This window comes from Nanorana parkeri, unplaced genomic scaffold (assembly GCF_000935625.1).
Source record: "Nanorana parkeri isolate BGI_ZX_2015 unplaced genomic scaffold, ASM93562v1 scaffold1192, whole genome shotgun sequence".
NCBI lineage: Eukaryota > Metazoa > Chordata > Amphibia > Anura > Dicroglossidae > Nanorana > Nanorana parkeri.
Genome location: NW_017307460.1, coordinates 237,703 through 251,950, shown reverse-complemented (window position 1 = coordinate 251,950; position 14,248 = coordinate 237,703). Strand labels below are relative to the sequence as shown.

At 52.3% G+C, this 14,248-nt stretch overlaps 2 protein-coding genes across 2 annotated transcripts in view; one reads left to right on the top strand and one right to left on the bottom strand.

Annotated features, from left to right (window-relative positions):
- Positions 1-306, top strand: part of PBK (PDZ binding kinase) — a 7,552-nt gene extending 7,246 nt beyond the window's left edge. The window contains exon 7 of the mRNA XM_018568473.1: positions 104-306. Within this exon, the coding sequence (XP_018423975.1) occupies positions 104-306 (203 nt within the window). The remainder of the gene's footprint in view (positions 1-103) is intronic.
- Positions 307-8,876: 8,570 nt separating this feature from the next.
- Positions 8,877-14,248, bottom strand: part of ESCO2 (establishment of sister chromatid cohesion N-acetyltransferase 2) — a 16,075-nt gene continuing 10,703 nt past the window's right edge. The window contains exons 9-11 of the mRNA XM_018568472.1: positions 13,201-13,344; positions 11,223-11,410; positions 8,877-9,027 (exon numbers count right to left, since the gene is read on the bottom strand). Coding sequence (XP_018423974.1) covers positions 8,895-9,027; positions 11,223-11,410; positions 13,201-13,344 — 465 coding nt within the window. The 3' untranslated portion in view covers positions 8,877-8,894. The remainder of the gene's footprint in view (positions 9,028-11,222; positions 11,411-13,200; positions 13,345-14,248) is intronic.

Genomic DNA, 14,248 nt, shown 5'->3' with positions numbered 1-14,248 from the left:
GGGGGGGGCAAAAAAACTTACCCCAAACAGCAGTGTGACTTGAGTCACGAAAGCTGTTGCGGGATCTGAGACCAGTAACTGCCCCTCTCCGTTGTCCGCACAGAGGATTCCTTTGATGACGATGACTTCGACGAGGAAGCTTATTACGAGGCTTTGGGGACGCGGCCGGCACTGAACAAGGACGAGCTGGATGAGTCCCACCAGAGAGTGATAGAATTGTTCTGCATGTGCACCAGCGAGACCCCCGAGGAACGGCCCTCCGCGGCTCAGATTGTGGCAGCTCTGGAAGCGGAAGGCGTCCAATAATCTTACGTTCTGATGAAAGGTTCCGGACGCAAGCGTTTTATTTGTTTTATCGAGGGGGAGGAGGCGGAGTTTTGCGGTAAAATTCTACTTTGGAGAGATTGTGAACTCTATTCAGGAGCAGAGATGTGACCGCTCTGGGGAGTTGTACGAGCCTTTAAAGTGGACCTGTATTACAGAGAACTTATCTCTTCCACCCTCTTTGCTGATCCCTACACAACACTTCCACCCAGAGCCCTCAAGTACCCATCGGCGTAAGTGGGATGCTCCCTACACAACACTTCCACCCAGAGCCCTCCAGTACCCATTGGCATAAGTGGGCTGCTCCCTACACAACACTTCCGCCCAGAGCCCTCCAGTACTTATCAGCATAAGTAGGCTGCTCCCTACGCAACACTTCCACCCAGAGCCCTCCAGTACCCATCGGCTTAAGTGGGATGCTCCCTACACAACACTTCCACCCAGAGCCCTCCAGTACCCATCGGCTTAAGTGGGATGCTCCCTACACAACACTTCCACCCAGAGCCCTCCAGTACCCATCGGCTTAAGTGGGATGCTCCCTACACAACACTTCCACCCAGAGCCCTCCAGTACCCATCGGCTTAAGTGGGCTGCCACCTTCCAGATGGTTCCGGGTTTGAGCCATGGTTGGGGGTTTAGTTCTCCATGAAGCGAAGGCTGAGCGGGAGGAAGCCACTTTGTATCACATAGAACCCGTCCCCCTCACCTGTTATAGGTATCAGCAGAGCGGCTGGAGGGAGTTTTCTCTAACCCGAAAAATTAGGGGGGCGGGGCTCGAGATTTTTTGGATCATTTCAGGTTGGCTTTAGAGGCTCCTTGGCCCTGTAACGTTACCGTCATCCATACTTCTCATCACTGTGTGTCGGCTCTTTCCTGTTGTCATGTTTTGTAGAATAAATCAGATTAGTACTTGTTCATGTTTCTTCCTGTAAGCGACATATAGGGATCGGGCCCGATCCTGAAGGGGAGACCGGGTGGCCAGGAGCTCTATCTGGCCGTAGGATTGCGGGTAACGCATGTTTGACACTCTTTACTTTTTCATATGTCCGCCCTCACGCGAGCTTGGACGGTTATTTATTGTTTCAATAAAGTTCTTACAAAAAAATGTTTGTTTTTTTGAAGATTGTGTTTACTTGACACTCGCTTCCTAACGCTATAGAAAGTAACCAGATCTCTTCGTCCCGCCTTCCACACTCAAACATCAGCCCCAAAGTAACTCCCTCCTCATTGGCCTTCCGCTACACAGGCTCCTCCCCCTTATGTCTATCATGAATGCAGCCGCCAGACTCATTCACCTAACCAACCGGTCAGTGTCCGCCACCCCCCTCTGCCGATCCCTGCACTGGCTTCCATCCCCCGCCCCCCTCTGCCGATCCCTGCACTGGCTTCCCATCGCCCAAAGGATAACATTCAAAATATTTCCAATGACTTACAAAGCCAACCACAACTTCCATCCTTACCCCTCTCTGCCAATCCCTCCACTCGCCCAAAGGATAAAATTCAAAATATTAACGACTTACAAAGCCATCCACAACTCCGCCCCCGGCTATATCTCCAACCTTGCCTCAAAATGTCACCCTAACCGTCCACTCCGCTCCTGCACTCTAGCTCCCTTGTCAACTCCTCCCATACTCGCCTCCAGGACTACTCTAGTCTGCCATCCTATGGAACTCTTTACCCCAACCTGTCCGTCTGTCTCCCACTCTGACTGCCTTTAGGTTTTCCCTAAAGACTAATTTCTTCAAGGAAGCCGATCCCACCGCAACCTAACCACTGAACCATCACTTTCTCATACAATTCATACCCCACAGCTCCCTCCTCATGTATCACTGGCCCCTCCCTTTTTAGAGTTGTATCAAAACCTGGAGCAGTTGTCCATAGCAACCAATTAGTGTCTCTCTTCACTTTGTTCAGTTAGGTTTTGAAAGTGAGAAGCTGTTTGGAGCAGTTGCCCATGGCAACCAGTTTTAATAAATTCCCCTCCATAACGCACGAAGACGACGAATGTCAAAACACGTTTGGGGGTTATTGGTGAAGGGAATTTAATTGCAATGGATAGCAAGAAAAGGAGAGATACTAAAGGAGAACTATGAGGTCAGGGCTTTTCCCCATAGTTCTCCTTAGGGTAGCGGGAGGACACAAACTAGCGTCCTCCCGTCACCCAAAGCTCAGTATATAGGGAGCTACAGCTCGCGGTATACTGAGACCGCCGCAGCGGATCCCGACATTACGGTTGAGATCCGCCCAGCTGTGTGAGTGACAGCTGACTCTGCCTATCTAGAGGCAGAGCCAGCTGTACCCTCCCCCGTCCGTTCCGCCAGTCAGCGCTGGAGGAGCGGGGAATGCCTGCAGGGAGCCGTGAGTGATAGTCACGGCTCTCTGCAGGGACCTGATGGAGAAGTGAGCGAATGTGGTCACATCTTTGCCCTGATGAAGGGGCCTGGTCCCGAAACATTGGATGGGATTATGCGTTTATTCCAACTAAATGGACATTTTTTTTATTATTTCATTTGCTGGAGTTCTGGCGACTTCTATCCTTCATTGACTGTTGTGCGCGGCGCCATCCGTGATCGTCACTGCGAGCGCCACTATTGCTACTTGGACCGGAAGCGCTGTAAGAAGTGCAGGGGGGACCTCCTGCTTCCTGGAAATGACTCGTGTCCCGGCTTCCTGATTGGTCAGGAAGCCAGGCTGCCTAGAAACAAGTAAAGCCAGCTTCCAATCGGGAGGTAGGTCATGACGTGCCGCCTGGCTTCATGATTGGTCAGGCAACCTCCACAAGTGTAGCCGGTCTTCTTTCGCTAGGACACCGGCTTCACAGGCAATCAGGAAGTTGGGTGATGGGTCATGACCCCGCCACCCAACTTCCTGATAATCGGGGCACCGGTACTGGGGGAGGGGAACCCAAAACAATCTCCATGCATTCCGATTTATTACTGTATATAACTATAAGAGACCCCTAAAGCAGAGAAGAGATTGCAGTGGGAAATAAAACCATGATCATGTGACCCAGGCTGACCCCGTAGCGGCCGTGTCTTTCATTCTGTACGTATCCCCCGACTCGTCTATTCGAAGCTCCAGTCCCTGATCCATCGATCATTAGGGGTGTCAATGACATAGAGATGAGACCGCTTCATCTATTACAGGGGGGAGTACACCTCTGTCCGGCCTACTTGCAATGCCTCATGGTACCACAACAGATGGCGTGCCACTGTTGCCTAGCGCTAACCTGACAGCTTTCTTTGACACTCCTCCCCCTTTTCTTTACTTGAGCCCACCCCCTTTGTATCAGAGCAGATTACGTTTTGGGACTGGAGACTTCCGCTCGGTCCATCTGGAAGTCAGTACCACGACAGCTGGAGTGCCCGAGGTTGCCTACCACTGATGGAGTGAGATGCTGAGGAGGAAGAGCCAGCAGAAGACTTGCTTGCCCCCAGGAAGAGACGGTTCAATGGCTACGCTTTGCAGCGCTAGTCACATTTGTTGTGATGCCGCCCATGCTTACCTCTCCGGGATCCGTCACCTCTACATGTCACGTGAAGTTATACACCGGACGGGCTCCTTGTGTAAAGAGAGGGGGGGCAGGCTCCTTTTATATTTTTTTTTATGACTACAAATAAAAATGATTTACTATGAAGGAAGAAAAAACAAAGCGACGGACCAGAAAACGGGTTTATTTCGCAGCATTTAAAATGTCATAAAAAACAAAATGCGATTTTCTTGAAGCGGAATAAATGTTAAAATATTAGTTCGTAGAAGTCGCATTTTACTAAATCCAATTACATTCTGCCGCATTTTATTATCCCCGCAGTGCTCCATGCATGAGATAGAACTGCGGCCAGAATGTGATTGTACCCAACAATGACCATCACTGGACCAGAGAGGCCGAGGAGAACCACTTAGGAGGGCGCATGCAGCAGGAAAAATGGGTCATCAGCAGCCAGAAACCTCATCAGCCTAAAGCCCAACTCCGGGTACAATTATCTAAACATGTTCACAGCCGCCCGCCCAACACTCCTGGACCTCAGAAGCCAAACCTCACCGCGCAGGGATTATTCCACGTCCTGCAAATCACTGTGTACTGGTATCAGTGCAGCTCCCGCTACACTCCCTGGCCACTCTGTGTGTAAGCACTGCGGACCTCACAGATCCCAGCGCTGCGTCTCTGATACATACAACAAGGTGGGAGGGTTGCAACATGACCACAACGCTGGGATCCAAGAGACCCGCAGCCCCTGCATCCAGAACGCTGGGATCCAAGAGACCCGCAGCCCCTGCATCCAGAACGCTGGGATCCAAGAGACCCGGTGCCCCTGCATCCAGAACGCTGGGATCCAAGAGACCCAGAGCCCCTGCATCCATAACCCTGGGATCCAAGAGACCCAGAGCCCCTGCATCCAGAACGCTGGGATCCAACAGACCCGGAGCCCCTGCATCCAGAACGCTGGGATCCAAGAGACCCAGAGCCCCTGCATCCAGAACGCTGGGATCCAAGAGACCCAGAGCCCCTGCATCCAGAACGCTGGGATCCAAGAGACCCAGAGCCCCTGCATCCAGAACGCTGGGATCCAAGAGACCCAGAGCCCCTGCATCCAGAACGCTGGGATCCAAGAGACCCAGAGCCCCTGCATCCAGAACGCTGGGATCCAAGAGACCCAGAGCCCCTGCATCCAGAACGCTGGGATCCAAGAGACCCAGAGCCCCTGCATCCAGAACGCTGGGATCCAAGAGACCCAGAGCCCCTGCATCCAGAACGCTGGGATCCAAGAGACCCAGAGCCCCTGCATCCAGAACGCTGGGATCCAAGAGACCCAGAGCCCCTGCATCCAGAACGCTGGGATCCAAGAGACCCAGAGCCCCTGCATCCAGAACGCTGGGATCCAAGAGACCCAGAGCCCCTGCATCCAGAACGCTGGGATCCAAGAGACCCAGAGCCCCTGCATCCAGAACGCTGGGATCCAAGAGACCCAGAGCCCCTGCATCCAGAACGCTGGGATCCAAGAGACCCAGAGCCCCTGCATCCAGAACGCTGGGATCCAAGAGACCCAGAGCCCCTGCATCCAGAACGCTGGGATCCAAGAGACCCAGAGCCCCTGCATCCAGAACGCTGGGATCCAAGAGACCCAGAGCCCCTGCATCCAGAACGCTGGGATCCAAGAGACCCGCAGCCCCTGCATCCAGAGTGGTCAGGAGGTATAGTGGGATCTGAACTAATCCCGACATGTAAACAAACAGATTTGCCGGACATAGGAGGATCCCGGCACGATGACCATTACTGTCTGAAGAACCGGAATGTTTGACCGTTGTGAACCTGTTCTGGGGATTGGGCCCGGAGTTTGGCTTTACATTCTGTTAAGGCAGTGACTCTCAACCTGTGGGTCGCGACCCACAGTTGAGGGGGTCCCCACATGCCTTGTGCTGCTCTAGGTAAGAGCCTCCTCAGCCCCCTCCTAGCGCAGCAGTGTCAGTTCTCCTAGATGGCGCCGCAGCAGCAGTGGCCGCAGAGGATCAGAGAGAGGGGAGGCGAGTGCTTGATCACCACAGAGCCCGCACTGGACGCCAACAGAGTCCCACTAGCCACCCGAGAGCCCGCACTGGACGCCAACAGAGTCCCACTAGCCTCCCGAGAGCCCGCACAGCCTCCCGAGAGCCCGCACAGCCTCCCGAGAGCCCGCACAGCCTCCCGAGAGCCCGCACAGATACTAGTATTGGTGCATTCCTAAATTTTACGGTTGGGGGGGCACCACAACTTGGTGACCCCCCCCCAACCCCCCGGCCCTAGAGAGGTTGAGAACCGCTGTGTTAAGGAGTAACGTAGACTCAGTCCCGGCTCCTTCCAAGAAAGGTTTACATTACATCACGGAAGCGGTACAAGCTTTCTTCTATTTATAATGCGCCTTTAGTTCTTCCGGATAGTTCCGGCTCACTGCCGCACATCCATTAGACTCCAGCACTGGTATTTGGGAAGGCTTCTACTCCTACGCACTGATACTGCCATTGAGCTCAGTATAAGGGGGGAGAATGGTGCCCATCGCTCCGCTCGCCCCCATCGTACCTCCAGGGTCATTCCCCCAAGCGAAGGGGCTGCATTCTGTGAACATTTACCGCGCCCGTGATCGCGTTCCAGACATGTGACCCCCGTGTATCATATTCCAGAAGCCGAGCCTCATAATTCTACAAGCAACAAAAGAACGTTATTTCAGCAATGAAAGGGTGCAGGGACCCGGACTACAGACACTCCTGATGTACATCGGCCTGACCCCACAATTGTTTTGCAGAGGAAATAAGACGTGCTTGGTCAGTCTAGGTGGCAATGTGCCGTGCACCCCTCCGTGTGTCAGCAAATACAAGTCAAGGCAACTAAACTTGCTGTATGTTTCTTGAAGACGTTTCGCCGGTCACCCGACCAGCTTTCTCAGATATGACTTGTGCAAGTCCGGCGAAACGTCTTCAGGAAAAATGCAGCAAATCCAGCGATTTATTCTTACAGATATAACATGACCCGGATGAATGAGACCTTCACAGACACCCCTGTGTGTGCTGACCGTCATTCAACAACAAAAACAACAATGCAATACAAGAAATGATGAAAAACGCAATCAAAGTGAACACAACACAAATATATATACACAACGTAGAAGAAGAGTGAAGGATTGAACGTGATGAGGAAGACAATGAAGTGAACAATTCTAGGTAGTGACTTTAAGATGCACCCGTCATTGTGGTGACATGCGTTACACGAGGAGAGGGCAGGGTGGGTATTGGCCTTACTTGTAACTCATTTTGTTCTGCAAGTGCCAATACAGGAAGTGTGTGTGTGTGTGCGCGAGAGTTGTGTGTGTGTGTGTGCGAGCGAGAGTGGTGTGTGTGTGTGCGAGCGTGGTGTGTGTGTGTGCGAGCGTGGTGTGTGTGTGTGCGTGCGCGTGAGCGAGAGTGGTGTGTGGTGTGCGAGAGTGGTGTGTGCGAGAGTGGTGTGCGAGAGTGCTGTGATATGACAATGAGGCGAGCTTGATTCTGGAGCAGCAACAAATTTCAACACAGGGGAAGGCAACCTCCGCCCTCCAGCTGTGGCAAAACTACAAATCCCACCATGCTTCTGCCTCTGGGAGTCATGCCTGTGGCTCTCAGTCTAGCAAAGCCTGATGGGACTTGTAGTTCCACAACAGCTGGAGGGCCGAGGTTGCCTACCCATGCTCTTACGGGCCTGTTAAACTCGAGCACACCCCTTTGTAGTGATCTGTGCAACAGCAGCCAGACTTAGGGCCGAACGCTGATCTGCAACTCTTTCTTCCCCCTCGGTTCATCTGTGCCTATTACACCCAACCAACCCCCCGCCCCCCCCAGAGCTGCAAAGGAGAACTCGTAGGGAAGGGACGCTCTTACTGCATGTTCACTAGTGCAATTTGGCTGGGGTCCCACATCAAAGAAGCTTATCCTATAACCATGGCATCTGCTCAGCATGCCCGCCCCACGATAGACGACATATATCTCTGGTAGCAGACGGCATTGCACTGGCCAGACGTACCCCTGCCGGGAGCCTAGCTATGGTAGGCCTCTGGTGTGCAGCCCGGCCCCTGCAGAAGACAAAGTCCAATCAGAGCGCACTCTTCCCGCAGGCCCTTCAGAATATATAAATGGCCCGAGCAGTTCCCAGTAGCTTTCCAGTCATGTGATCATGGTGACTGGCTGCGATCACATGACCAGGAGGGCCCATCCTACCAGCTCCCAATCATTGCCATGTGACCAGAGGAGTGGTCAGTGACAGCAAAGTTATATTGCTGAGGACATGTGACTGGGTGTGCACCCCCAGAACGAGGCCCGCCTCCATCCTGCCACACATACAATTGTCAGAGAAGGTCAAGCCAACATCACTGTCTCCCTCCCCCGAGCATCACATGTACTACCGAAAGACGAGGGCAATTTAAAGTGCGCATACCCGCTAGCAACATGTCATTCTCCTAACTGGAATGGATTCCTCGGGAGGGCTTGTTTCCAGCTTTACCCAAAATGCCACCAGAGGCGCAAGGCCGAGGCATGGGACTTGTAGTTCCACAACAGCTGTAAAGCCCCCGCAAGGGGGAAGCCAAACTCCGGCCCTCCAGCTGTGCTGAAACTACAAATCCCATGAGGCATCTCTCCCTCTCTGGGAGTCATGTCTGAGGCTGTGAGAATCTTGCAATGTCTCATGGGATTTATAGTTCCACCAACAGCTGGAGGGCCGGGGTTTGGCTACCCCTGGTTTAAAGGAGAACTATGATGGGGGGAGGGTTATATACTGAGCCTAGGGTGACGGGAGGAACGCTAGTTTGTGTCCTCCCGTTACCCTAAGGAGAATTATGGGGAAAAGCTCTGACCCCCATAGTTCTCCTTTAATACTAACTCCCCCCTCTGGCTGTACCGTCGCCTCCAGCAGTGCACGCACCCATTGTATGTACAAGAACATTTATTGTAAACCGGGCACCATAAAAACAGCAAAATAAAAACTCTAAAAAACAGGCAAAAGTGCAACAGCGTCATTCTGCAACAACATAAAACTCTCCGATCAGAAAATATACAAACGCCAACGCTTTCTAACTCAGGAAGTTGTACACCAGGAAGTCGGGGACTTTGCAGTAGGTGCTGGCGAACAGCTTGCCGTCCGGCGTTGGGTCGGAGAAGGCGATCTCGTCTGTGGTCAGGTGAGACCCGTAGATGAAGGAGCTCCTGGAATGGAAACGGATCTGGTTAGTCAGATGGAGTTGCCGGCAGTGACCCCGTCATGGGAGAACTATGGAGTCTGACACTGCCGTCCTGAAAATGCAAAAAAAGAGAACTTATGGTCAGTATTTTTCCTCATAGTTCTCTTTAGGGTGACGGGAGGACATAACAACCTCCTCCCGTGACCCCAACGCTCAGTATATAGCAGGAGATTGCCCGCCATATACTGAGACCGCCACAGCCGGAACGGATCCCGACAATACGGCCTGGATCCACCCAGCTGCGTGAGTGACAGCTGGCTCTGCCTATCTAGAGGCGGAGCAGCTGTGCCCGCCCCCTCCCCCGTCCGTTCCGCCAGTCAGCGCTGGAGGATCTGAGAGGAGAGGGAGGGGAATCTCTGCCGGGAGAGATGACTGACCGTGACGTTGATCGGGAAGTGAGCGGATCGGCGGCATGTTTCTGCTCACTCCCCGATCAATCCAGCCGACCTGTGACAGCTTCTTTGTCACAGGGCGGCTCCGACTATGACTAGGAGTGGAAATCACTCGCCTCGTAGTTCTCCTTTAATGAACCCGGAAGAAATATGCTGTAAATGTCAGAATCTCTCACCTCTATACATGTCCGAGGTCTGCTCAACTCTAAGGGGGCTCATTTAAAAAGCAGCACCGCACATGTCAAAGTCACATGACCAGCTTCTCCTCCAATCATGGAGCTTTCTCTGCCGCAACAAGCAGGGAACACATGGGGGCTCCATCTGCTCCACACTGTGGCATGCATTTTATAAATGGGTCGTAATCACAGGCCGTGGGCACAGTATTCATGAGGAGCGGAAAGTGTACGGAATTCTCTTTGGAAGGATTTTTAACAATTTGAATATTTAGTCTTAAAGTGAAATAAAGTTCTTTGTAATTTAAGTGACGCACAAGTCTCATAGAAACCTTTACCTTCCCTTACTGAGCCAAACCCTCCACGTCTCTCACACGCCCCCCTCCCAGACACTGCAGCTCACAGCAAAATGTCATTTCAGATAAGCAGTGGGTGGGACTAGGCGTGGCCAGGTGCTGATTGACAAGCTACTGGCACCAACAATGAATGCCGATGGTCACGCCCCCAGCAACATCCTCCCCGATGGTCACGCCCCCAGCAACATCCTCCCCGATGGTCACGCCCCCAGCAACATCCTCCCCTCATGTCACTGTAGTGCAAGCACAGCCTACATGAGGGTGGCAGCTCTGTTCTAAATTCAGGAGTGCCGAATTGTCACCACCCCACTATAGGAAGCTGCATCAGGTGGAGCTCCCCTCCCCCTCCACTGATACACACTTACCTCGATCCGATAGCTGTGGCCTCCGGGGCTTGTTTGTATCCTGGCCGTAATTGCACATTACAGCCCTATAGACTTCTATGGGACTGCCCTCCTTTCTTCTCCAGCCTCAGGACACAGCACCCTAGAAGTCTATGTGGCTGTAATAAACAGGCCCGGCCAAGACGTAAAAAATAACTGGAGGCCACGGCTGTGAGATTGAGGCAAGCATGCATGTGTAGAGGAAGGCGGTAGGTTAGGTCAGAGTAAAGGTGCAAAAATGGCCTCTTAAAGTGCACTGATCCTCTAAGTCACCTAACATTTGGTGGCAGCAGCTGCCTGACCTCACCCAATGTGTCCCATGTGGATGCAGGGCTTGGTCAGGCAGCAAATGCCAGACTGCAGGGGACCTTTTACAGCCGAAAGAGAAGAGTCGCACACAAATGTAAACACTTCAGAAACCTGCATTTGTGTGCGCATTCATTCTTAGATCCCTCCCTATGACCAGGAACACGAAACTGCTCTGAAGCATTAGAGGAGGGGTCTCAAACCTCCGGCCCTCCAGCTGTGGTGAAACTACAAATCCCATGATGCATCTCTCTTCGGTAGTCATGTCTGAGAATCTTGCAATGCCTCATGGGATTTGTAGTTCCACCAACAGCTGGAGGGCCGGAGGTTGGAGACCCCGGCATTAGAACGTTCCTTCAGTAATCGTTGCTATTGAACAATTGTAATATTGACCTAAAAGTGAATGTAGATATTCCCCGCCTCCTCTCTCTGGTTACTGGAAGAGAAGGACTTTCTTTCATGGCGTTACATGACATCAGTACATATGACAGTCATACATGTACCATGTCCCCTCCATACATCTCTGCTGTGATACATTAGACCTCCTCACCTCATCGCATCCACCAGGCGGCTGGCGATGGCTTTCCTGCGCATCAGCGCGAAGACCCAGATCCTGCTGATGCCGCAGAGGGCCGGTTCCGAGTCAGAAGAGCATCGCCAAGCTCTGTGCCGCTCTCGCCAAGCATCCCGATTGAGAGACTCCGCCTCTGGGAGGGGCTCAGGAAGGACTCTAAATCCCTGCAAACAAAACATGGAAGTGAGCAGTGACCACTCTGAATTACAGGATGGAAACACTCACAAATTATCCAACTGCTTCACTTGGGAGGCAAAACATTTTATGAGCAACCCGGCATGCACTTTTGTTTTTTTAAATTGTAACACAATGCACAGCATCACGGTGTGTGCAACGCAGCGCGATTAAGCACACTGCGGGCAGGAGGTGCATTTGGGTGCCATTTAAATGAATGGCAACACACCTCATGCACCATTAAAGGAGAACTGAGGTGAGTGACTATCACTCGGCTCCATAGATCGGGAAGTGAGGAAACACATACCGTGGCTCGCTCACTTCTCGATCTTCCTGCAGAGAGTGCTGACTGGAGGAACGGACGGGGGGCGGGGGCGGGTACAGCTGGCTCTAGATAAGCAGAGGCAGCTGTCACTTACGCAGCTGGGTGGATCTCGGTAGTAATGTCGGGATCCGCTTCGGCTGCGGCGTCTCAGTATACTGCGGCGAGCGTGAGGTGGGGAGGAGGTGCGGCGCACAGCGTGTGGAGCTGTGAACAGGGCCAACTGATCGGAAGCCGATTAATCGATTATTGAAAAAGTTGACAACTTTTTCAATAATCGATTATGTCGATTAGTTGTTGCAGCCCTATACTGAGCTTTGGTTCACGGTAGGACGCTAGTATGTGCCCTCCAATGACCCTGAGGAGAACTATGGGGGAAAACACTGACCCCATAGTCCTTTTAACACACGGCAGGTGCATTGCACAGTTTGCTGCATTATCTGCACAGAACCATGCAATGAATGCATTGCACCAGTATCAATGGACCCTAAAAGTAACATTTAGCTGTAATTAGGAATGCACCGATACTAGTATCCGTACCGATTCGAGTATTTGTACTCGCCCAAATGCTCCCGATGCCAGAACTTCTGGTATTAGGAAGCCGGGCGGCGAGTCATTACACTCTGCCCAGCTTCCCGATTGGTTCCTCATTGCCCGCCCCCTGGCATTCTGATTTGCCAGAAAGCCGGCTTCATGCTCCCTCGTCACCTGTTGACGAGGGAGCATGGAGCCGGCTTTCTGGCCAATCAGGAAGCCGGGCGCCGTGTAAAGATGCGCTGGCCGGCTTCCTGAGTGGCCAGCTACTCAACTAATCAGGAAGCTGGGAAACTCGTCATTACATGGCGCCCAGCTTCCCGATTGGCCAAAACCTGGTGACGGCTTCCCTGCTAACCAGGAAGCCAGATGGCGATTACACGCCGCCTGGCTTCCTAATGGGACTTCCGGTATCAGAATTCGGTATCGGCGAGTGCCGGAAAAAATGATGCTGGGCGGGGAGTTGTTACACGCCGCCCGGCTTCCTGATCGGTCGGGAAGCCGGCTCCATGTTCCCGCGTCACTTAGTCAGGAAGCTGCCCCCCCTCAATTGGCTATAAAGCCGACTCCATGGCTGATCAGGAAGCTGCCTGGCTTCCTAAATGGGACTTCCGGGGACAGTATTTGGTATTGGCGAGTACCAATAACAATCATTTAAAAAAATCTTGGTACTCGATACCGAAAAGCTGGTATATGTGCATCCAGAGTTGTAATAGATTTTCTACACTGCGGCAGCCAGAGGGTTATACGCTGCAAGCAGGGATCATGGGGGGGGGTGGGGGGCTTTCCTGACCCCTTTTCCTGCTTTCCATTTGGCCTAGACTCACCAGCCGGCCAGGCAAGCCGGTTCATCCAACGTGCTATAAATTCTAGTCGGGGGCGTGGTTAGGAAAATGCGCTTCATACCCCATAGACCACACCCACCTGTTTGATTGGCTCTGCGATCAGACACCCCACAATCTTCTTGTCATTGGACACAAACAGGAAGGTTTTGGTTTTGCTTGGAAAAATCAGATGCGTCTGCTGAAATCCCAACTCCGAGTCCACCAGCTCCCGCACCTCCTCCGCCTGTTGTATGAAATGAGAAACGGCCGGAACATTAAAGGGGGACTCTTGCAGTGGAACATTGGTTTGGAGTACGCAGGGTGCATGATGGATCTATGAGGAGAGACCACTGCTTCCACGCAGAGAAATGGTCCTTGCGCTTTATAGTTTGTCATTCTAAAGCCACTACAGCTCAAGCAGAGAACCACATCCACTTTCAGCATGCGGCAGAGAAGGACCCTTAGTCTTGGTGGAAGCAGTGGTCTCTTGCACCTTGCTCATTTTGGCCCTCTGGCTGTTGTGTAACTACAAGTCCCATGAGGCATTGCAGGACTGACCGTTGCAGGTATGACTCCCAGAGGCATTCTGGGATTTGTAGTGTCACCACAGCTAGAGGGTCCCAGACGTTTGCCCACCCCCGCTGTAAGGCATTGACAGGCTATACACATTCACAAGTTTAAAGAGCTGTAAAATCAGCAAATGGAGAATTTTATACTCCGCATCGTATTATTACCGTATATACTCGAGTATAAGCCGAGATTTTCAGCCCATGTTTTTGGCTGAAAAGTGCCCCCCTTGGCTTATACTCGAGTCAGCGCCAGCGCGTCTTCTTACTTACCTCTCTACCAGTAGCTGCCTCATTTCCCACCCTCGGCTTATATTCGGGTCAATACTTTTTCCCAGTTTTTTTTGGTAAAATTAGGTACCTCGGCTTATATTCGGGACGGCTTATACTCGAGTATATACGGTACATCTGCTACCTACATTGTTATCCTTTTATTACCAGAAGCATTTGTTCCTGGACTTCCTAATGTAACAGGAAACCCGGAGAACCTCAGCGGCCAGACACTGTGCCAATCTCACCTCTGCCAGTCCTGGCCTCTTATAATGCAGTTCCAGCTCCTCTAATCTGGTCACATAGGTGCTC